Below are 25,171 nucleotides of genomic sequence, written 5' to 3' on the forward strand. Positions count from 1 at the left end.
ATAGTGTCAGACTTTATTTTTTTGGGCTCCAAAATCACTTCAGATGATGATTGCAGCCATGAAATTAAAAGACGCTTACTCCTTGGAAGGAAAGTTATGACCAACCTAGATAGCACATTAAAAAGCAGAGACAAAATGGAGACCAAAAGAAAGCAGGAGTCACAATACTCATATCAGATAAAATAGACTTTAAAATAATGGCTGTGAAAAGAGACAAAGAAGGACACTACATAATGATCAAAGGATCAATCCAAGAAGAAGATAAAACAATTATAAATATATATGCACCCAACATAGGAGCACCTCAATATGTAAGGCAAATGCTAACGAGTATGAAAGGGGAAATTAACAATAACACAATAATAGTGGGAGACTTTAATACCCCACTCACAACTATGGATAGATCAACTAAACAGAATATTAACAAGGAAACACAAACTTTAAATGATACAATGGACCAGCTAGATTTAATTGATATCTATAGGATATTTCACCCCAAAACAATCAATTTCACTTTTTTCTCAAGTGCACACAGAACCTTCTCCAGAATAGATCACATCCGGGGCCATAAATCTAGCCTTGGGAAATTCAAAAAAATTGAAATGATTCCAGTCATCTTTTCTGACCACAGTGCAGTAAGATTAGATCTCAATTACAGGAAAAAAAATATTAAAAATTCAAACATATGGAGGCTAAATAACACACTTCTGAATAACCAACAAATCATAGAAGAAATCAAAAATCAAAATATGCATAGAAATGAATGAAAATGAAAACACAAGAACCCAAAATCTATGGGACACTGTAAAAGCAGTGCTAAGGGGAAGGTTCATAGCATTACAGGCTTACCTCAAGAAACAAGAAAAAAGTCAAATAAATAACCTAACACTACACCTAAAGCAACTAGAGAAGGAAGAAATGAAGAACCCCAGGGTTAGTAGAAGGAAAGAAATGTTAAAAATTAAGGCAGAAATAAATGCAAAAGAAACTAAAGAGACCATAGCAAAAATCAACAAAGCTAAAAGCTGGTTTTTTGAAAAAATAAACAAAATTGACAAATCATTAGCAAGACTCATTAAGAAACAAAGGAAGAAGAACCAAATTAACAAAATTAGAAATGAAAATGGAGAGATCACAACAGACAACACTGAAATACAAAGGATCATAAGAGACTACTACCAGCAGCTCTATGCCAATAAAATGGACAACTTGGAAGAAATGGACAAATTCTTAGAAAAGTATAACTTTCCAAAACTGAACCAGAAAGAAATAGATGATCTTAACAGACCCATCACAAGCAAGGAAATCGAAACTGTAATCAGAAATCTTCCAGCAAACAAAAGCCCAGGACCAGATGGCTTCACAGCTGAATTCTACCAAAAATTTAGAGAAGAGCTAACACCTATCTTACTCAAACTCTTCCAGAAAATTGCAGAAGAAGGTAAACTTCCAAACTCATTCTATGAGGCCACCATCACCCTAATTCCAAAATCAGACAAAGATGCCACAAAAAAAGAAAACTACAGGCCAATATCACTGATGAACATAGATGCAAAAATCCTTAACAAAATTATAGCAAACAGAATCCAACAACATATTAAAAAAAATCATACATCATGACCAAGTAGGCTTTATCCCAGGAATGCAAGGATTCTTTAATATCTGCAAATAAATCAATGTAATACACCACATTAACAAATTGAAAGATAAAAACCACATGAATATCTCAATAGATGCAGAGAAAGCCTTTGACAAAATTTAACATCCATTTATGATTAAAACTCTCCAGAAAGCAGGAATAGAAGGAACATACGTCAACATAATAAAAGCTATATATGACAAACCCACAGCAAGCATTACCCTCAGTGGTGAAAAATTGAAAGCATTTCCCCTAAAATCAGGAACAAGACAAGGGTGCCCACTCTCGCCACTACTATTCAACATAGTTTTGGAAGTTTTGGCCATAGCAATCAGAGCAGAAAAAGAAGTAAAAGGAATCCAGATAGGAAAAGAAGAAGTGAAACTCTCACTATTTGCAGATGACATGATCCTCTACATAGAAAACCCTAAAGATTCTACCAGAAAATTACTACAGCTAATCAATGAATATAGTATAGTTGCAGGATATAAAATTAACACACAGAAATCCCTTGCATTCCTATACACTAACAATGAGAAAACAGAAAGAGAAATTAAGGAAGCAATACCATTCACCATTGCAACAAAAAGAATAAAATACTTAGGAGTATATCTACCTAAAGAAACGAAAGACCTATACATAGAAAACTATAAAACAATGATGAAAGAAATCAAAGAGGACACAAACAGATGGAGAAACATACCGTGTTCATGGATTGGAAGAATCAATGTTGTCAAAATGACTATACTACGCAAAGCAATCTATAGATTCAATGCAATCCCTATTAAGCTACCAACAGTATTTTTCACAGAACTAGAACAAATAATTTCACAATTTGTATGGAAATACAAAAAATCTTGAATAGCCAAAGCAATCTTGAGAAAGAAGAATGGAACTGGAGGAATCAACCTGCCTGACTTCAGGCTCTGCTACAAAGCCACAGTCATCAAGACAGTATGGTACTGGCACAAAGACAGAAATATAGATCAATGGAACAGAATAGAAAGCCCAGAGATAAATCCACAAACCTATGGACACCTTATCTTCGACAAAGGAGGCAAGGATATACAATGGAAAAAAGACAACCTCTTTAACAAGTGGTGCTGGGAAAACTGGTCAACCACTTGTAAAAGAATGAAACTAGAACACTTTTAACACCATACATAACAATAAACTCAAAATGGATTAAAGATCTAAATGTAAGACCAGAAACTATAAAACTCCTAGAGGAGAACATAGGCAAAACACTCTCCGACATAAATCACAGCAGGATCCTCTATGACCCACCTCCCAGAATACTGGAAATAAAAGCAAAAATAAACAAATGGGACCTAATGAAACTTAAAAGCTTTTGCACAACAAAGGAAACTATAAGCAAGGTGAGAAGACAGCCCTCAGATTGGGAGAAAATAATAGCAAACGAAGCAGCAGACAAAGGATTAATCTCAAAAATATACAAGCAACTCCTGCAGCTCAATTCCAGAAAAATAAATGACCCAATCAAAAAAATGGGCCAAAGAACTAAACAGACATTTCTCCAAAGAAGACATATACATGGCTAACAAACACATGAAAAGATGCTCAGCATCACTCATTATCAGAGAAATGCAAATCAAAACCACAAGTAGGTACCATTACATGCCAGTCAGGATGGCTGCTATCCAAAAGTCTACAAGCAATAAATGCTGGAGAGGGTGTGGAGAAAAGGGAACCCTCTTACACTGTTGGTGGGAATGCAAACTAGTACAGCCGCTATGGAGAACAGTGTGGAGATTTCTTAAAAAACTGGAAATAGAACTGCCATATGACCCAGCAATCCCACTTCTGGGCATACACACCGAGGAAACCAGATCTGAAAGAGACATGTGCACCCCAATGTTCATCGCAGCACTGTTTATAATATCCAGGACATGGAAGCAACCTAGATGCCCATCAGCAGATGAATGGATAAGGAAGCTGTGGTACATATACACCATGGAATATTACTCAGCCATTAAAAAGAATTCATTTGAATCAGTTCTAATGAGATGGATGAAACTGGAGCCCATTATACAGAGTGAAGTAAGCCAGAAAGATAAAGAACAATACAGTATACTAACGCATATATATGGAATTTAGAAAGATGGTAATGATAACCCTATATGCAAAACAGAAAAAGAGACACAGATGTACAGAACAGACTTTTGGACTCTGTGGGAGAAGGTGAGGGTGTGATGTTTTGAGAGAACAGTATCGAAACATGTATATTATCAAGGGTGAAACAGATCACCAGCCCAGGTTGGATGCAAGAGACAAGTGCTCGGGGCTGGTACACTGGGAAGACCCAGAGGGATGGGGTGTGGAGGGAGGTGGGAGTGGGGATTGGGTTGGGGAATACATGTAAATCCATGGCTGATTCATGTCAATGTATGGCAAAAACCACTACAATATTGTAAAGAATTTAGCCTCCAACTAATAAAAATAAATGGAAAAATAATTAAAAAAATAAAAAGCAGAGACATTACTTTGCCAACAAAGGTCCATTTAGTCCAAGCTATGGTTTTTCCAGTAGTCATGTATGGATGTGAGAGTTGGACTATAATGAAAGCTGAGTGCCAAAGAATTGATGCTTTTGAACTGTGCTATTGGAGAAAACTCTTGAGAGTCCCTTGCACTGCAAGGAGTTCCAGCCAGTCCATCCTAAAGGAAATCAGTTCTGAATATTCATTGGAAGAACTCATGCTGAAGCTGAAGCTCCAATACTTCAGCCACCTGATGTGAAGAACTGACTCATTTGAAAAGACCTGATGCTGGGCAAGATTGAAGGTGGGAGGAGAAGGGGATGACAGAGGATGAGATGGTTGGATGGCATTACTGACTCGATGCACATGAGTCTGAGCAAGCTCCAGGAGTTGGTGATGGACTGGGAAGCCTGGCGTGTTGCAGTCCATGGGCTCGCAAAGAGTCAGACATGACTGAGTGACTGATCTGAACTGAACTACAGGTTATAAATTAATTATGTGTCTAATTGTTTGTAAAAGCAATATTTACTGAACACATGATATGTGCAATTTTCTGTGCTAGATACAATGACAGAGACACTATAAAGACATGGTGAACGGTATCCTTAGGACATTAAACAGGAGAGATGATGAGGATCAGACAGATAGAGCTTAAAAAAATCCGTGTGAGTTCTGACAAGGGATAGATGATATCCAGGTAAAGGTTTCCAGAAAGACAACATGTAAACGTTAGCATTGAGCTGAACCTTAAAATACAAAGACACTTAGAAGATGTAGAAAATTAGAGAAAGGGGAGTAATGTTCCAATTGGGAATACCAGGAGCAAAGGTACATTTCTATCAAAAAAACAGTGTTTCCAGTCCAGCCCCCAGCTTGACTGAGTCATACTCCCTCTGTCTGCTAAACATGGCACCAGCTGCCACGCGGTCCTAAAAGCCAAAGACAGCCTCTCAAGGCATGGCCCTCTCTCAAACTGCTTGATAACAGCTCCTCATCCCTTCTTATTCTCACACAATCTGAAATCTTTACTTTCTTCCAGAGAGTTTCAGGAACATCGCTATCAGGAGCGGTGAGGACCCCAGGAGGAATTGTACAGAAACTGAAGTAGAGCTAAAAACAAAACAAGGGCTGTGTTAAAAGTTTAGCTTACTTAGACACCAAAGTTAATGAATTCCCAAACAGAACATGTGGGGGAAACAAACGCAATCCAGTCTCTAATGACATCCAGGTACCTGGGAACGCTTACTTTGTGTTCCCATAAAGGCAAACAGGGAACTGAATTTGAAAAACAAAGCACGGCTAGTAAATTCCTGAAAGGAGACAGTTCTTTTTCCTTGGAGACAAACGAAATTATGCATTGCCTCTCCCACCAGCAATATACTCTGGCTCAGATATTTTTAAAAGAAGGCTGTTGAACATCTGCTAAGCAATTAATGGTATGCATCGGCGTGCTGGAATGGTCCCTAGGAAGGTATTAGCAATCCTGCTTATGAGACATGAAATGTTGCAAGCAGTGGTCCTTCTTCCCTTTTTTGAGATTGTATTTTATTTTTGTTTTCTCCTGCCTGCAGAGGGGATGAAAGGAAAGGGAAGGGAGCTTAGGTGGAAGTTCGGCATCAAATTCTCTTGCTCATCATGTCTTCTTTCCCCCAGGTAAGAAACGGGATATTTTTCTGCTTTCTTTTCCTAGCCATCCCAATATGAATGTGTTAATTTCAATTTAAACAAATGGTGGCAACTGCCTCAATCCAACTGATCGCATACCCAACATGCCAAGTTTTCTATGTGTGAAAAGAGAATTCCCTCCACTGTCTTTGTACCATAGTCTACCCTCTGTTCTAATAGTTTAGAAAAAAAAAATCAGGTAGTTAGAGTTAACTTAGGAACAATCTCCAACATAAAACTGATTCCTCCTATATTCTACTTCCTCATCACAGTCATTGAAGAGTGCCAGCCTTAACATAAGCCTTGCCTTCTGCATATGAAAGCCTGGCTGAGAGTGACTTTGTACCTCTCTCCCTTGGAACTGCCTGTCCTAACACTATTATGACAACATGGCTAAAATCAACACAGCAAAAATTTCCAAGACTCAATTACTATGTCAGCCCTTGCCATTCTCTTCTTTTATTCTTCAAACCGGAGCTGATTACCCACATATAAGTCTCCGTTCACTCTGGTCATCCTAGGAAGCACAAAAGGCCAGGTAATCAGGTTTCAAATTACACTGCCAAAAGGTGTATGACAGATAATATCAGAACCTGGGAAAGCCTGGATGACTGGAAGCCAGATACTTTTCTCACTCTCTCCAAAATGGCCCAGTCTAAGTTTGGGCTTTTGCCTTAAACTGCAGTTTCCTTTTGTTCCCTTGGCAACCCTGCAGAGTACAATCCTCCTTCCAATCTCAGCATGTTTACCTAAGCTCCCAGTAATACACTCCCTTTCCCCTTTCGTCAGCCCCTCCTCTGAGGGATCTGAGTACTGTTTCCCAAATCTCCAGCTATGGGATGAAGCATGAATATTAATTGGATACATTTTCTAGATCTTCCCAACTTTGCATTACTCTTGGCCAGCTGGAACTTAGACCAGTGGAATTATTTTTTCCTGGATATCAGGAATGACCTGTCTTTCCTCCATGTAACTACGGATCCATGGGTGCCTTTGCTGTATCCATTTTCCAGGCCAAGTCGCTGGCAAAGCAGTTTCAGATCATTACCCACTTTTTGGATTCCTATTTTTTTTGTTTTAAATCTGGATCCCAGATGTCATCACAGAAAGGCATCCTTAACTAATATATAAAGTAAGATTCAAATTTAGGAAACAAATCAATCCATCTTTGGAGTGTGATATGACAACAACCGTCAGTGGCTTGGCCACTGGGCAGATGACAAGGGATATTTCTGGACTTTGTTTTCCAGTTTAACCAACTACGTGTAACTGCCACATGCCACCACTGCTCACCAAAGACCAAAGGCCAATCTTCTCGACAGGAAACAGCCAAGGAGATCATCAAATGCTCTGAGGTAAGTTTGTTCAGGCCTTAGGCTTACAAGCTGCCCTCACAGGTGCTTCGTTGTTGTTTTCTATTCTCTGTGCACGTGCTCAGCCATGCCCAACTCTTGCGACCCCCGTGGACTGTAGCCCGCCAGGCTCCTCTGTCCATGGGGATTCTCCAGGCAAGAATACTGGAGTGGGTTGTCATTTCCTGCTCCAGGGGATCTTTCTGACCTAGGGAGCAAACCTTTGTCTCTTGTATTGCAGGCAGATTCCTTACCGCTGGGCCACTGGGGAAGCCCCTTCCTACTCTCTTATATTTTCTTTTTTTCTTCAGGACCTTTTCACCATCAGTATGATTTGTAAAGTGGCATTTGTCAATGTGCTACCTGCCCAGCCTTCTCCACTGATGGAATCTTCATGGAGGCAGAGGCTCTATCCCATGCTGAGAACACTTCTTGGCTCAGAGTAGCCAGCAACTCAATAAATGTCTGTTGATGGATGCAACTGATTGCATCCATTTGCTGCAGAATAGCAAACTAGCTCTACTCAATCCTTGCTCCTAAGAGTCACCTTTCTCAAGTGACACTCTGAATCAGTCACATCTCTACTCCTAGGTCTCCACAGCTTCTCAGAGTTCACCACAGGAAGAATAAACAGCTCAGCCTGGCATATTTCCACCTTCTACCTCCACGTCCCATGCTTAGCACAGTGACTTTTATATGTTTGTTTTTTAAGTCAGTGTTTTTTTTTTGTTTGTTTTGGTTTTTTTAAGGAAAAACATTTTATGAAATCTTAATAAAGTAAAAATATGGAATCCAAGTAGAAAAGAGGCCAGTGGCCAACCTGCTTGGCTGCCTTTAGACCTAAGCACACCTCCAGGAACCTCTAGGAAACCGGAGAATGGAATTGGAAAAACCTGCTCCTTGTCCCCACTTATTCAGCATACCCACAGCCCTCAGGGCTCTCACATTCCTTCCCTGATTATTCCAAGATTATGCTTGGAATACTCTCTTCAGTTCAATCCTATCCATCTTTCAAGGTCCTACCCAAAGACCACCTCCTCCATTAAGCTTTCCTGTGTCATTTTGACTGTCTTCAATTTACCACTGCTTTAAATTTCTCATAAAACTTTGATTGTTAAAAATAAAAAAGGCTAAAAGGAAAAATAACACCTGACTCTGTACCAGGCATTACCCTATGTGTGTAACCTAAACTAACTTGACCTTCACACAGTTCCATTGTTACAGATGCTATAGAGAAGTCTTCTCTCAGAGTCTATACACCAAGTAAGTGATGGAACAAGACTGAAACCAGTGGTCTGGCTGCAAAACTGCAAAATCCAAGCACTCAGAAATGTGCTACTGCCTCTCTATAAAGGCATTTATGCATTTCACTTGTTCAGAGATCCCACCACTGCCCACTTTCCCCACCCCAAAGTGCCACTACCACACGCCACCACCAAACTCTGAAACACCACAACTAGATTATACTTTCTGAAGGCAAAGGCCATTGCCTACTGGCCTTTATGCAACACCAGCATAGAACTCTGCAAAAATAAGGACCCAATACATAGTGTTAATTTATTATTAATATAGCACAATAATATCTATTTCTATATACTTGGAACTACCTGAATTACTATTGAGACTTCTACATGGCCTTAGGAGGAATATTTTCCTCATCATCTTTTACAAGTGAAGAGACAGAAGTTGAATGACATTCATTCATTTGTAAGATACAGACCAACCTGGGGTTCAGCTCCTGGATATGGCCCAGGACAGCTCCTAAGTCCCAGCTATTTCTGTTGTGCCTTGTTATCCCAAACTGAAAGAAAATTCTTCATAGCATGAATGATTTAAAAATAAAGTCTTGCAGAAAGACCAGAAAAAAATATTACTTGTAAAGTTAACTTTATTTTTATTTTTAAGATTTCTGTAAGATGACATATGCTATTATTTGAGGGAATTTTAAGTGATTCACTGATGGTTTTTGCCAGGAACCAGGCAGGAAAATCACCTTTTTCTCTTGCCTTGCCAGTTCCCATTAAGGCAAAAAAAAAAAAAAAAGATAAGCAAGAGAACCTCCAAAGAATGAAGCCCTATTTCTGATCAGCAGGGGCACCAGTTAGTCTTGTTTAGCTGAAACAAATTGGGATCCCCTTCTGCCAGAGTCACTAGCCAGAACCAAGGGATGTGAACACTGACCTGCTGTTAAGTGGGCTGCGTGGACAAGGACTTGGACCCCCGGCTTCAGCTCAAAGTGCACCGAGTTTTGGTTGAGCTTGTGAATCAGCAGTTCTGATATCTGAAAGGAAAAGAGCCAAAGTGAGTGCTGCTGAAGTTGTCACACCGACTACATACAAACGTGCTGAGCAGTATTTACCATGCTGATCAAGGCATCCTGATACCACACCTGGGAGTGATATAAGTGAGTTGTATATGATTTTAAGTTTTTAGTCCAGAATATGCAGATAGAATTATTTTCTAAGCATGGCTTGACTTTATATCCGAATTGCTATGAAATAGGACAAACAATTAGGAAATCAGATCATTTCTACTCTTAAAAAATTACCCAGGTATTAGTTTTAAAAAAAATCACCCTGGGTTTCTTTGAGAGTGCATTTGTTATACACAAGGACTTAAAAGAAGCAAATATGTAGAATTTACAAATTCTGATGAGATTCAGACCCATTTATTTTACTTCTTGATAGTAAACTCCATCTTATTCCTTATTTTGCTTCCCTCCTCTTACCCAACTTTCCAAGAATAGGTAGTTCATGGGTATTTGTTGATGATAAATATTGTTCTACTAAAATAATAACTTATGATGTTGTAGTTCAGTTGCTAAGTCATGTCCGACTCTGAGAGCCCCCATGAACTGTAGCAGGCCAGGCTTCCCTGTATGTATTTATTTCAAATATACAATAAATCATACATTTGAAACAAAGCATAACCACAGCTTAACGTGTTGGCTGACTCTTGTTTCATGCTATGAACCCAAAATCACTCCTCAGGCTGATGCATCTGTACTGGGCAGACCCACAGAATTCTGGGCCATGAAACATTTAACCCCAACAAGTGACAAAGGACCCTGTTTTAGGTAGCAACAGTAAAAGGCAAGATTTTCTAGACAAGGTAAAACTCTGTTCATGTGTTTAAAGTAAAAAAAAAAAAACAGATCAATCTGCTGTTTAACTCATCCTTTTGAATAACCTGTGAAAAGCTATCAGAAAAAACCACACTCCTATTATCTGGTCTCCTTGCCTCTTTTTTAATGTTCTAAGCATCAATGTAATGTTCTATTTCATATGCTATTTAAGTCTAGTTAGATGCTTTCTGAATATCGTTCTGCTAGTTAAATTCTTAAATTATTTTTCTTTTTATATTTATGGGCTTTCACTCAGTCCACTGAGTTGCCAAAATGACACCTTTGATCCTTTTATCAATTAAGCAGGGCCTGACAGCTTTGTTTTCAAGCAGAGTCTCTTGAAGAGGTCCCTGTTCAGTGATGGACTTGACCTGCCCTGCAGATGAACTTCTCTGCTTAACAACAAGAATGTGGGATGACGGTCAGTGACCTGTGACCCAAGTCACGCACCTGGGGTCCAGTGCAAGCTCAGCCTCTCAAATATTTCCACTTAGCAGACTGTGCAGGGAAACCCGGTTATGATAAAATTATGTTGAAACAGCTTTATTCTCTCTACATAAGCTACTCTTTTTCCTGGGTAATGAGAAACTTCCAGAACGCTCAAGGTTTACAGGAAGAGTGGATTTCTAACACAGATTGTGTAGAATGGGTTTCCTCTGTGTTCTGTAAAGTGTTACAGTTGTGCAAGTTCCTATTCTATCTTATTCTTATCATTCAATCAGTAAGACCTTTCTGAGAATTTGATGGTGGATTTTTAGTAGAGGTTAAACAGAAAGGCTTGGCTCTTAAATAAACATACACACAGAGAAATGTGTACATATATATATATATATATATACACACACACAAAATAAATAATCATGTATAAAATTAATATGCTTATGTACATACACATGCTTATATACATATGCATACATATGTGCGCATACATATGTAATTGTATTTGCAGAAAAAATATTTTAAATTGAATAAGAAAACATCAGAAGTAATTAAGAAATTGTCCTGTTTTGCAGAGTCCATCCCATGGACAAAATGGGACTGTGTATATGCATGAGAAAGACTTCTCTCTTCCAACTTGCTGAAATGATACGTATTTCTTCTCCCTGACAATGTTTCTTCCTCAAGAAAGAGTTATAGATAAGAAACCAGAAAAGTGTTCATCTGAACAATATACTTCTAATTTATAATCTCCAGGAGAGTCCCTTGAAGAAAACAATTAACTTCCCAAATTTGTTCTGGTTTATAACAGTGCTTCATCGGTTTTATCTGTATCATTTACAAAATTAAACAGGCTATGCAAAAATGGTAGCAGAGAAAGTATATTTCATGGATTTCACTTGCATCAAAGAACACACAAAAAAGATAACATACTTTGTGGTGTGCGAAAGAACTTGTGCACAGAAACAGAACTAAATAAAATTTACACTGCATACAAGAATGAGCTCAATTAGATAACATGCATTTCTCTGTGCAAGTAAATAAGTACAAAACTGTTGACAGACTTTGACAATATTTTGAATGTTTTCCATGCCACCTGGAGAAGCGTTTATCCTGTATTGTTTTCATCATTTGTGAATTATTACACATATTTTCATATATACAATATAGAATGTATAATATCTATGCATTGAACACTTTCTATTGGCAAGTTACATATTTCTCACTATGTTTTTCCCTAGGACAACATAGCTCCATTGAAAGCAACATGAAGCCTAAAGGACACTCCTAAGTTTATCCTGTTAATATTTGAAGAATTGAGACTAGAATTTCATTCTGTTTGACTCCTAATCTTAGGGCATTTCCATAAAAAACATTTTCCTCGAGCCAGTTGACAAAGACACAAAAAGTATATAGGAGGAAGTCCAGCTGAGCACATTTAGGAGATAAAAAATTGTAGCATATCATTAACTATGCTTCTATTTTTCATCCAACTGTGAAGCACATGATTTGCAACACCAGGCCCGTGTCATCTGACCAATTTGAGCTACAGGCAATTCCTAACCGTAGCCTCAGGACTGCTACATTCGATTCAACAGTTAATATAATTTATAATGTTTGGGAGAGCCTTTGGCCACGAAAGGAATAGAATGAACTGCGACTTTAGCGCAGTGTGGTGACAGCCTAAACGAAAGAACACAAGCTTGCATGATGAAGACTCGAGTGAAACAGTCTGTAATTGCTGGGAGATCAGTCCTCCTCGAGCAAGCCGAATCTGTTCACTTTTCTTTCTCTTGTCCAGTGCAAGTGTGTCGTCTTAGCAAATTTCATTTACCTTTGTACTGTGACCCCTCTTCTGCGGCTCTCCACTTTCTATTCTGCTTCAGCTAAATAATCATGAGCAAAGAAAAATCTATTATTCTCCGTGTCTGCCTATTTGATGAAATATGTCTGTGATTCAAATGCAACCCACACTTCATTTAAACTGCCACTTAAATAGACAGGGGCAACTCAATACAAATACTTGGAAAGATGCTATCAAAAGGGTGCTGTGGAAGGGACCAGGTATGTGGAAAACACCAATTCTACTTCTCAGCGTCTTCACAAGCATGAAATTTGAGTGTGGTAATCAGAACAGGGGTGAGGCTGAGGTAACGATGCTACAGTTTTGAGGACTTGAAACAAAGGAAGTGTGCTTTCTGCTTAACGCTCCATATCCACTGCAGGTAGATGTGATGCTGAGCTCATTATAGTCACACAGGGACATCGGCTGGTAGATCAGCCCCCTCAGATGTACACACCACCAGAGGAAGGGAAAAAAGAGTTCTCTGGGTTCTAGAGACAAAATTTGAATACTTCAGCTTGGAAGTGACTCATCACTTCTGCTCCCACTTCATTGGCCAGAATTAGTCACATGGCTCTGCTTACAGAAGAGACTCATGGGTATAATCTACCAGTTCCCAGAAATGGTGAGCTGGAGATGTTTGGTCAACACAATAGATCGCTACCACATAAAGAACACATTCAACATCCAAACAATGCTTAATGAAACCAACAGAAGAAATTGACTCTCAGATCATGAGAATGGAAGTGTCAAATGCTGAAACACGAAGAAAGAGAAGCTTAAGGACAACAGAGCAGTGGTAATTTATGAAGCATGACACGCAAAGAAATGGTACAAAGTGAAACTATTAATACACACTCAAAATGGGCTTGGGCTTCCCTGGTGGCTCAGATGGTAAAGAGTCTGTCTGCAGTGCAGGAGACCTGGGTTTGATCCCTGGGTCAAGAAGATCCCCTGGAGAAGGAAATGGCAACCCACTCCAGTATTCTTGCCTGGAAAATCCCATGGATGGAGGAGTCTAGCAGGCTACAGTCCATGGGGTCGCAAAGAGTCAGACACGACTGAGTGACTTCACTTTCTTTCTTTCTTTTCAATATGGGCTTTAGCAGATTTATCAACAGCAAAGCTATATTGGATCACACAACTAATGCTTATCTGAAGTTGTGAGGAGGGATGGAAACCCTATTGAACGTAAGGAACATTTTGGTGCCAGGTTTAGAAGGAGACTTGTCTGGGATTACCTTGGAATGGACATAGTGAAGCCTGATCCTGTTAGGTTAAGGCCTCTTCAACGAGTAATTGAATGACATTACTTTTGGAATTAACAGAGAAAGATCTTTCCCAATTAACATGATTTCTGGGTTAATACATGGAAGAAGCAATGGAGCCAAACAGGACTTCTGCTTATCAATTCTGTTATTTGTTAGCACCAGAGAATCAGCTTGACTACAGTGTCTAAGAAGTTCTTCCTGGATGACATAATGAAGAAATAATGTGTCCCAGTTCACTTCCTTTCCCTAAATTCCCCATCACCAGCTCCAAACATCTCTCCTTCTCCTTTTGCTGTATTCTTTCAGCACAACTCTTACCTATTCTTTCAATTATAACTTCCTGTTTTAGTGACCTTCCAAGTGAACTTCAAAATGTTTCTACAGTTTCTCTCTCTGAAAAATCTGGACAGGGCAGACTGAATATATCGAAAATGGCCTAAGATTATTTATTACATTTCACAACGAATCTTTAACTTCTAAAAATATTGCCAACAACCTGTTCCACTTTCAGAGGTACTTTTCCTTTCCCTGGATTTTGGTTTCTGCACCTGTCAAATGTATATGACAACACAAACAACTAAAGAGGAAATTCATTATTGGTGGTTGACATTTTGTCCATGGTCGTTCTGTTCCTTTTAAATGTGTCTGTGCCCTTTAAGGATTCAACAAGACAACATGCAGGCTCCCTATCTCGCCAGCACAGCATCACAGACACAGCTTGATGGTCCTTCCTCCTTCCAGGAAAGCCAGATACAAATCTGCCCACCTCTGAGGACTCAGAGAGAAGCTGGCAAGTACAGTGGTGCAGGGTGGGGTATGCTCCACACCTGAGCAGCTGGCCTTAGGTAGCAAGAGAGTCTATCCCTGATGAGGCCAGCTAAGGGCAAGTGAGCCTTTTCTCACTCTCTGGAGATGTGAAGTCAAGAGTGGTGGAACCCTCCCTGACAGAGGTCACTTGATTAACCCAGCGCAACGTTATCCAGATAACAAGGTCAAGGGCTTCTCACTGCGAGGAATTTTCAATTTATTTCACAGACAAGATAACTCGATCTAAGCTAGCATCTGTCCTCCCCAGGGAATGCTGTTAGAGGAAGTAAGGGAGGAGAGCCAAGAGCCCTTTGCTGGGACCCTGCCCTCCCAGTCATCAGGATCCACCTGGCCAGGTCCCACTTTTTCCCCTGCTGGGAATTCTGTGCAGTAACTTTACAAGAAAGGGGCCAGAGTATTGAGAGAGAGAATAAAGCCAGTTCTTCCCAAGTTTCATCTAATTCAGAGTGCAGCCTTTAAAGGAGTGGGGTCCTGGTTGTTGTTTTTACTTTGCCCTCAGTTGCAATTTCTATGTAATTTATGACAAAGGAAGTCAGTTGCTTTTGCCTGCCTCTGGTTCCTTCTCTCTTCCCCATATTTTTCTTTAAGGACCCATGTCCTTCTTTATTATCAGCCCATTTGACTTAGGAGGGGCTCCCTTAACTCCTGATCCTGGGGAGGGTATGACACATTGAGTTATCACTGACAGAGCCCTAGCCTCCTGACTACCAGGCTAGTTGAGACGTCTCCACTTTACCGAAGTCGAGCCTGTGAGAATTATCACCCTAGGTTTTTGGGGTGCGCTCAGGGGAGAGGTACTATCTTTTGAATGGAATTGGTAAGATGACTAAATAAAAGACTGGGGCCTCCGGGGGCCATTCTCGTCTTCCTGTGTGCTGGCTTCATTCTCAGACAGGCTTCTCATGTGGTCACAACAGCAGGAGATCAGGAAAGAAGGAGAGACAAAGATGGGGAGTAAGCTGATGATACTTTCTCTCTGAGTTATCCATGCCTGAGCTGGACTTCCCAACTAAATAAGCTTGTAACTGCAAATTTCTAGTGAAATTTGTTTGAACAGAATATATGTTCATTTCATCAGGGAGAAAAAAAAAAAAAAAACCCTACAAAACTCAAAGCAAAGCATCTGTTGCTCATTTCCTGGGGCAGCAGCCTTGATATCTGGGGGCTTTGCAGAAGTCAAGTGGTACCCAAATCCACATGGGCAGCATGACGGAACAAGGGGACCAGTAGACTTGAGAGTTAGTTGCAGAAACAGAACTAGAATCCCCTTCTCCTTAAAGAGTTGTGTCTCCTCAGGCAATTCACAGCTCCCTGTTGGGGTCTGAACTCATTAATTTCAAAGTGACTGAGTCAGAGAGAAGAATTAAAGGACCTCTCTTAGGATCATAACTATAGGATTCCTGTGGGCAGCACCTGTATTGCTGGTTCTTGACAAAGGCTTAGTTTACATATTGATTTCATTACTGTACTTATTAATTGGGTAATAACAGTTTTCATAAGACACTGATTTCTCATATGCTGGGTTTGGTCACTGAAATTAGTTTCATTCCTGGATAAGGCTGCTACACTGGCAATTCCCTTAACAAAAGTTACAATCTCCCTTGGTACTCCGCTGCTTTTCCTTAATGCCATCCATCTGCATGATAACTTAGATGAGTCATCTTCCCTCTAGTTTACTCATTCATGTGTATTCTTTCTGTTTCCTGCTATCTTTGTTCTTTCCTGTAATTTCATTCATTAATCTTTTTCTCCTTATTGTCACCATCTTCTTTCTGCCAATGCATGCCCCAGACTATACTAGTCTTTAATATGCCTCTATATATTTTTTGCATTTCTCATATACTCTCCTATCACAAAACATCCATAAATGTAACCATTATCTATTTACCATTTATTGAGTAACCTCTATAGGTCAAGGGCTTTGCTGTATCATTTCTTTAATGATCTCTCAAACACCCCACGAGGCAGGTATTATTGATTATGTGATTTTTGGCTGGATTATTGATCTTTTCTGAATTTTCCTCATCTATAAGATATAAGCAATGGATATAAGAGCTGAAACTAGAAACCTGGTCTATATTTCTCCAAACCTGTGGTCTTTCTAAAACATATCTGAACTCCCTACATGTGAACAAAATGTTAAGTTCCACAGCTTTCAAGCAAGCCAAGCCAGCTGCCGTTGGGTCTCTGATTAATGGCTCATCAGTACATGATACTTGGCTGCCTCAGGAACACTCACTCAGGTCTCTGAGAATCTCTCTGGAGAAGACACTCAGACAAGACAAAGAGAAAGAAGAACTCTATGGAAAACAGACAGTTAGAGCAAGATATACCCTCACACGAGTAAACCAAGTTTCAGAGAACACATGCCTCTTCTTTCTACATTTTCTCTCAAATAAACATCTAGAAACTGTATTTTAGAGAGAGAATGAAAAGTATTGGGAATTGAGATGTGCAGATGACGTGGTACCTGGGAACTTGGCTGGCTCTAAACCTGGACTCTTCCGTATTGAGAAGATGATATTCTGGATTTCATGGACAAACCATAAGATTTCCAGAGAAGGCATAAATATACATGTTTCAACCTAAATGCCCAGGATAGGGATCTACACCCCTCTCGGTCTCATCAGCAGTGTGGTGATAAGAAATACTCCATTCTGTCTCCCACTGAACTGTAGGTGCAGAGAATAATTTGTAGAATATAACAGGAAGCTGAAAGCGAGGGCTGAGGAAAGTCAGATGCAAAGTTGATGGGTTCCCTGCTGTCTGATGTTCAAGTGCAGTTCATGAGGAGATGGGGTTCACTGGGGTTTTCCTTGACAGCTCTTTTATTTGTTATTTGCACATGGAAAAAAATATAGACGTGAGTCTTCTGCCAACTGAGAAAGCGACTGTTGAAAGGTGGGTGTGTACTAGGAGGTGGGCCAGGTTGTAATTTGGGGTTGTTGTTAACAAGGCTGTGATGGAGGTCTCTCAAGTCATCTTGGAGACTAGAGATCAAGGGACTAGATTATGGGTTAATTCTAAGTAAACTGAAAAGCTCCAAGTACTAAAAGGAGAAAAAGTTAATATTTACTTAGTGCCTGAGAGGAATCCTGTTTTTAATATATCTGTCAGAGAGCATTGAGAAACCAAAGTCATATAGTTTCCAACAGGGTGACCAGACCAAGACTGGTCATTTTAACTGACCGGGTGAAGAATAAGAACAGCAATAATGACATCATCATAGTAATAATCCTCACTGTGTGTGTGTGTGTTAAGTTGATTCAGTCATGTCTGACTCTCGGTGACCATATGGACCATAGCCCACCAAAGCTCCTCTGTCCGTGGGATTCTCTAGCCAAGAATACTGGAGTGGGTTGCCCTCCTCTGGGGGATCTTCCCAATCCAGGGATTGAATCCGTGTCTCTTACATCTACTTGCATTGGCAGGCAGGTTCATTACCACTAGCACCACCTGGAAAACCCAATCCTCACTACAGAGATGGATACTCTGAAGTTAAAAGGAAGAATGGGAGAAAAAAGTTCTAAGGGAGCAGAAGAGAGAGAACCTCTCTCTCTCTCTCTCTCTCTCTCTCTCACACACACACACACACACACACACACAACACACACACACAGACACTTATACTCCAGAGGTGCTGGAGATGAGGAAAGTGAATCCCTTATAGCCAGGGGAGGTACTTAGAGTCAACTCATTCATTCATTATAAACATTCATTCATTATCAATTACTTATTCATTATAAACTCAAATCATCATAGACTGGTGTGATAAAGAGGACTCATGATTTGTATAAAAGTTGTGCCTTTTTAAAAAGATATGTCATTTGATTCTCAAGGATTCTGTGGCGGCTCAGAGAGTAAGGTGTCTGCCTGCAATGCAGGAGACCTGAGTTTGATCCCTGAGTCAGGAAGATCCCCTGGAGAAGAAAGTGGCAACCCATTCCAGTATTCTTGCCTGGAAAATCCCATGGATGGAGGAACCTGGCAGGCTACAGTCCATAGGGTCGCAAAGAACCAGACATGACTGAGTGACTTCACTTTCACTTTGATTCTCATGATGCAAGTATGTGAAGCAATGTAAATCGATTCCACTTCTACACATTGTTCAGCCTCTTGCGTTTTTCCTGCCACCTAATACCTTGGACAGTTTGCCATGTCAGCACACAGATTTATCTTGTCTACTGTAAACACTGTAGATGGATATACCCTGAATGGTTTAGCCACTGCTGACAATACATACTCTTGCATGTGTTTCCTAGTGATGCTGTAGTTAAATCTCCAGATTACGTTTCTTCAGGGAAGATGGGAAAGTGGAAGGGTCCACAGGTAGTGGGAGCCCTCACTCCCAAGTGGGGACCCCCACAGCTGTTGTCCTGGTCAGGGACTAGCAGGGTCGTGGCTCAGAGAGGGAGAAGCTGACATGTCACCTGGGGACTCACCTGCTCCAGGTCCTCGGCTGACCTTTTGTTTTCTCCTGTGGGGTCCTGATGGGGTAAGACAAAGAGCTCGGCAGCGGTGGGCAGGCCAGGCAGCACTGCCACCAAGATGTGCTGGGCCGGAACCCCGGTGGCCTGAGGGAGAGACAGAGGCACACTTGAGTCCTGGGGGAGAGCTGATGAGAAGGATCCACGTGTTCAGTGGGGAGCTGGGGGGTGGTGCAGTAAGAAGGCACGCGGGTGTGGAGATAGGGTGTGAAAGCAGGGTCCTGGTGCACTTGTAGGGGAGGGATGCAAGGGCCAGAACTGGGTTCAAGCCAGACTCTGAGGTGTGGTCCCCCACTCTATCCCCATGAGACCTTAAACACTTTGCATCCCCTCAAATTAAAAAGTGGCATAATGGTAGTACCTGCCTTGTAAAAGTAAGTGGACCCTGTCAGTGAGAAGGCCATCACTGAGCCTTATCTTCTGCCCCTTGAGCTGTAACACTTTCTAACTTAGCTTCCTCCTTCCTTGAACCACTAGAGTTCTCTCCAAATCCACCAGGCGTACCTCTATCACCTAACCTAACAGCAAGCCCCAGACCACAGCCTCCAGGTGTTTGTTGAGTTCTCCACAGCATCCGACTCTAATGATCAGTTAAGGAAGCTCTCTTAGCCCTTCCCCCTGCTACCCTTCAATCTTCTATTAAAATTATGCACATCACTCAAAAACTTCCTCTTTACTGAGCCTACTTTCTAGATGGTTCTAGAATTCAGTTGGCTACAATTTCAGCTTTTCTCTGCAGCATCCAGTCAGAACATCCAGCTAGCATCCCATCATTTGGTTGTTATACAAGAACTCCTCACATTTACCCCAAAATCTTCATTCTGCATGTGGATGAATGGAGGCACTCTTTTCCCGAATACCCCAGCAGGAAGCCTTATCTCACCTATGATACCACACCCTCCTTTCCACATCCTATCTTATCAGCCTATGAGATCTTGACAAATGACCCCATTGGTTCCTTCCTATTTAAATCCCCCACCCCCCACCCCTGCCTTGTTAATCTCTCAATTCAGCCTCTGTGTTCTCTCCCCTCAAGCTTTATAACAGCCTCCCCATCTCCAGGAAACAGACTACTACCAATACTTCCAGATTTATCCCACTGTCTAACTCAGATTATGTGTCCCCATCTAAATTCATGCACAAATTACCCCTGCCAACTGGATTAGATTTACATTCAAAGCCTTCAGCAACATGGTCCCACCTTTCCTTCCTACACTAATTATCCACAGCTCACACAGACATCTTATGCTTAACTGAATAGACTCACCTACAATTTCTCAACATTTCCAGCCTTTTCTCAAAATGGTTCTATGTATCTCCCCTGATTGTCTTTCCTATACATTTGCTGCTAGAACATCATGAAGTTCTAGGACAACATAAAATCCATTCATTTCAGTATATTGTTCATGATTTCCAGTTAGGTGGTTGTTGGGTTCTGAAACATACATTTATATCTCTCTTGAAGTAGTAAGAAATTCCATTTACTGGATCTTTATTGTGTGTCCGGCATTGTCCTAAGAACTTCTTAATAAAATGTAATGCAATCTCCCACAAGCACTCTTTGAAGCAAGTATTACTATACCTCTCTGTGCAGGTGAAGACACAGGTTGCAAGTCCCCAGGAAGCTGGCTCTGAGCTTAGCATGTAGGGTGTTTATTAGGGGACATTCTTAGAATCAACAGCTATAGGAGTGAAGGCAAGGAAGCAAGAATGGGCAGAGGGAGAAGCCGAGATATGATAAAGGTCATCGGCAGCCTCAGATGACCTTGAAGAGAAAGAGAACAGCCCTTCAGATTTGCCTGAGGTTGAGCTGAGAGCGTCACTGGACTTGAGCCACTCAGAAAGGAACACAGTGTGGGGGAAAGGCAGCTGAAACCTCTGCCCACAGCTCTCCCAGCAGCTAAGACAATTGTATCTCCCGTAAGGGGAATCTGGATGGCACATCCCTATTTCTGCTACAGGACAGACAGTAGATGGAGGAAAGCTCAACAGTGGCTCAATGCCATCTAAGTAACGAGTGCTGACACTCAGTTTGGAACCTTGGTCTGACCATGATGCCTCTGTCCTTAACCAGGGCTCTCCTGTCTTCCTTTTCCTAACACACAAAGCAGCTCCTGTCCCAGCTGGTAACATACTGTTTTATAGCCCTCCAGGATGCTCAACTCAAATATTATGTCTAAACTCATTCTTATCATCGACAATATTTACTGAATGACTTTCAATTAAAGATCCCATTGCAAAATATCAATAGAAAAACCCCAGTTGATGAGGAAAAAGGCAATTGATTTACATATTGAATTTCATTAGAGAATGAATAGGAAGAAAACTACAATTAAGTTGACATCCAGTCAAGCTTCTTATAGAGCTTATTAGGGGACACCTGGCAATAGGGTGTGTTCTTTGGGACTTAAGGAAGCGGCTGAGAATATTTACTGATCTCAAAGCCAAGGTGGGGAGCTAGGAACCAGGGCTGGTTCAGCTGCCTCTTAGGATTGGGTAACCAAGGAGTCTTCAAAACTCCCTCCACCCCATCACCTCTTATCCTGAGGGATGTGGAGCCAACCTGTTTGTTCTGCATTTAGCTGATTATGCTCTGCAGCAGCCTAGAAATATTAATGAGCAGTCATATCTAACCTAGTGGACAGCTGGTGGGAGGGCGGCAGCCCAGAGCATCCCATCCCCTTACAATTAATATGAAGAGGAGCCAGCCTGGAAAACATCACTGCTGAACTAATGCTTGGTTGCTAAGTCACCTGGGGGTGTTGGACAGCTGCCTAGGAGATCTACAGGGACACAGATCTCTGAAGGAGGTGGGCTGTGGGTTCACTGAAGGCTGTAAGTCATCTCTCCAGGACAGCAGAGAAGAGAAACCAGCAGCTCCAAGGATAAAGGGGCCTGTGGTTTGGTAGCTTCGCCCCCTGGTGGCCATAATGTTTAGCCACCGACAATGTCATAGATGCTCAGAGTGGTTAAGAAAGACAAAAGTGGGACGGCATTTACCCAGAGGCGCAGAAAATAACCCTTCTTCATCCCACTATTCCAATCACTCTTGCCTCTCCATCTAACAAGGCAAAGGACAGCAGCAGAGTGGAGTGGGTAGAAAACTACTTGATCAAGATTTAAACCTTGAGGTCTAACTCCAGAGCCTGATTTTAAACAGTACAACCTTGGGCAAGTTACTTGCCTCTATTCACCTGTAAAATGGGGATCATCATACTATCCATTTCTACATCATAAGCTAGGTTTCTTTTTGGTGATTATATGTGTCTAAAAGTGCAAAACACTGAGAAGAGTTTCTGGAATTTGTAAAGTGCTAAATAAATATCCACAAAAACAATGGTATGATTAAGGGGAACATCAGCTCTTTGCCAAAAGACTGAATGTGAGATCAGTTTTCTGAGAAGGGGTTATCTGAATGTCTTTAACTCTCCTCATCCCTTTGTGTCATGAGGCACCATGTGTCAGGCGCAGGAGAGAATGTATAACTAATCCTAAATTGACTTTTCTTTTAGGCTAAGAGTAGACCTTATTTTCTTGGGTGCCAAAATCACTGCAGATGGTGATAGCAGTCATGAAATTAAAAGACACTTGCTCCTTGGAAGAAAAGCTATGACAAACCTAGACAGCATATTAGAAAATAGAGACATCACTTTGCTGACAAAGGTCCAGCTAGTCAAAGCTATGGTTTTTCCAGCAGTCAAGTATGAATGTGAGAGTTGGACAATAAAGAAGGCTGCGCACCAAAGAATTGATGATTTCAATTAATGCTTTCAATCTGTGGTGCTGAAGAATACTCCTGAGAGTCCCTTGGACACTAAGGAGATCAAATCAGTCAATTCTAAAGGAAATCAGTCCTGATTATTCATTGGAAGGACTGATGCTGCAGCTGAAGCTCTAATACTTTGGCCACCTGATGCGAAGTGTTGACCTGACGAAAAGAGTCAACTGAAGAAAAGACCCTGATGCTAGGAAAGATCGAGGGCAGGAGGAGAACAGAGCAATAGAGGATGAGATTGTTGGATGGCATCATCAACTCAATGGACACAAGTTTGAGCAAACTCCAGGAGATAGTCAAGGACAGGGAAGCCTGGCATGCTGCAGTCCATGGGGTCACAGAGAGTCAGACATGACTGAGCGACTGAAGAATAACAACAAAGAGTAGACCTTAGGGAAAAGTCATTTCTGATTTTCTGGGTTTGTGCAATAAACCCAAGCAGCTATATAAGCAGATATTCCATTTCTCTGATTGTTTATGGAAGTGGAGTATGCAGGCGGAATGTGCCTAGAAGAAGATGTCTTGTCAAATTGTGGGTGACATTTGTTCAGAAGGGGATGAACCACACCACCTTTTTACCCTCCCAGGAACCAGAAGGGGCTGTGATTCATATGAAAAAACCCCAGACCTTGGATTCAGATCCTTCACTTTAATTTTGTAGCTTTGTCACTTATTAGCTGTGAGGCTTTAGACAAGTTATTTAACTTCTCTGAACCTCACTTGCTTAATCAACAAATAAAGACAATAATATTTTGCTCTGGGGGCTGTTGTGGGAAGGAATGCTGTTAAAAAGAACCGGGACACAGTAAGATGACCACCTTCCTGTGCTGGGCACTCACTGTGCTATTGTGCTGGCCATTCACGGGGCTGGATCCCAGGCTGCTCTTAACTAACGGTATTCACTCCATGCCTTTCAGTATTACGCCCAGTAGCTATTTTACACGTACTGACAGCTAACTGTGAATTCTGCCATATGACTGACACATATTTCCATGGTCTCCTCTAAGCAGAACATAAAGGGTAAGGACCCCGTGATTATTCAATTTCCTGTCCCCCCATGACATGTCTGCACATGCGGCGCTCAGCTTTGCAGGTATCAGGCTGCTGACACCCACTTCCCCTGGCCTCTGGTTCTTTCCTGCCCTTTCTTAGTGCAAGGGCCCCTCTCCATGAAGGACAAGGGCAGACAGGGGAAGGGCCTGGGCCAGAAGGAGCTGGCTACACTCACCTCCACCAAGGCCTTTTTGATGACTCGGCTGACGTCTCTCCTCCACTCAGGGATGTCCGGGTTGTAATCGTCCAGGTTTGGAGAAAAGGACAGGCGAAGAGATCGGAATTCCTCTGCAGACCCCAGAGTAGAGGGGTTACTATAAGTCAGATCTGCCTCTCAGGAAGTCTGTTACACTTTCTATTTCATGCAAAGCCCTAATGCAGGGTCCTTGTCCTCCACACTCAGCAGAGAGGCCTTACTAGAAGGCAAGGTCACCATCCCATCCCCCTTACCTCCCAGCTCCTTTTCCAGGCCAGAGCTTTAGTCTGAGACCCAGGCTTCACTCCACAGCTTTGTGCATTGTCCCCAGTTCCAGCCCTTGGGCTCCTGGACACTAAATGCACACCCCTGGAACACTCTGACTGCATCACAGGTTTTGGCCCCTGGGTTTTTGAACACACAGCCCCTTCCCCAGAATGGTCCCCTCTTCCCATCTTCCATGCATGCAGCACTCAAGCGCTAGTTTGAGTCCTCACTGACTTAATACTCTGCCCACCATGTTTTACTTTTCTTTTTTATGGTACAGCTGTGCTCTGAACATACTTTCATTATCATTATATAAGAATCATATTATATGATTATATAATTATAAAACTCATCATAGTCACTCCTGCTAAATTTTGTTTGCATGGGAATTTCATTGAAAGGAATTTTCAGCTCTTTATTTCAAGGATTTTGCTAGTTGACACAGTAGCCTCTGAGTTAATCTTGGTCCTCCAGGAAGTAGGTGAAATGATAAAGGCTATGATTTTGTGAGGAGAATTGTCTATAACAGAATATGGGGAGGAGACCAGAGAATCTTGGAGCACCGTCAGACCATGCTACATATATAACACAGTGCAAGAGAGGGAAGAAGTTTCAGCGAGACTGATGGGAGATCCATGAGCTAAAGTCAGCTAGAGGAGCCCTGTGTCCCAAGAATGGGTTCACCTTGGTATTCCTACTGCATTCAATCATGGGCTGGAAGCTGCAGCCTTG

General features: G+C 41.4%; 1 protein-coding gene across 5 annotated transcripts in view; it reads right to left on the minus strand.

Annotated features, from left to right (window-relative positions):
- SORCS1 (sortilin related VPS10 domain containing receptor 1) overlaps nucleotides 1-25,171 on the minus strand; it is a 571,188-nt gene that overhangs the window by 17,271 nt on the left and 528,746 nt on the right. For all 5 annotated transcript variants that reach the window (XM_043926561.1, XM_043926559.1, XM_043926560.1 and 2 more), the window contains exons 22-24: nucleotides 24,152-24,264; nucleotides 19,104-19,235; nucleotides 9,339-9,438 (exon numbers count right to left, since the gene is read on the minus strand). In XM_043926561.1, coding sequence (XP_043782496.1) covers nucleotides 9,339-9,438; nucleotides 19,104-19,235; nucleotides 24,152-24,264 — 345 coding nt within the window. The remainder of the gene's footprint in view (nucleotides 1-9,338; nucleotides 9,439-19,103; nucleotides 19,236-24,151; nucleotides 24,265-25,171) is intronic.

Source organism: Cervus elaphus, chromosome 15, assembly GCF_910594005.1.
Source record: "Cervus elaphus chromosome 15, mCerEla1.1, whole genome shotgun sequence".
In the NCBI taxonomy this organism is placed as follows: Eukaryota; Metazoa; Chordata; class Mammalia; order Artiodactyla; family Cervidae; genus Cervus; species Cervus elaphus.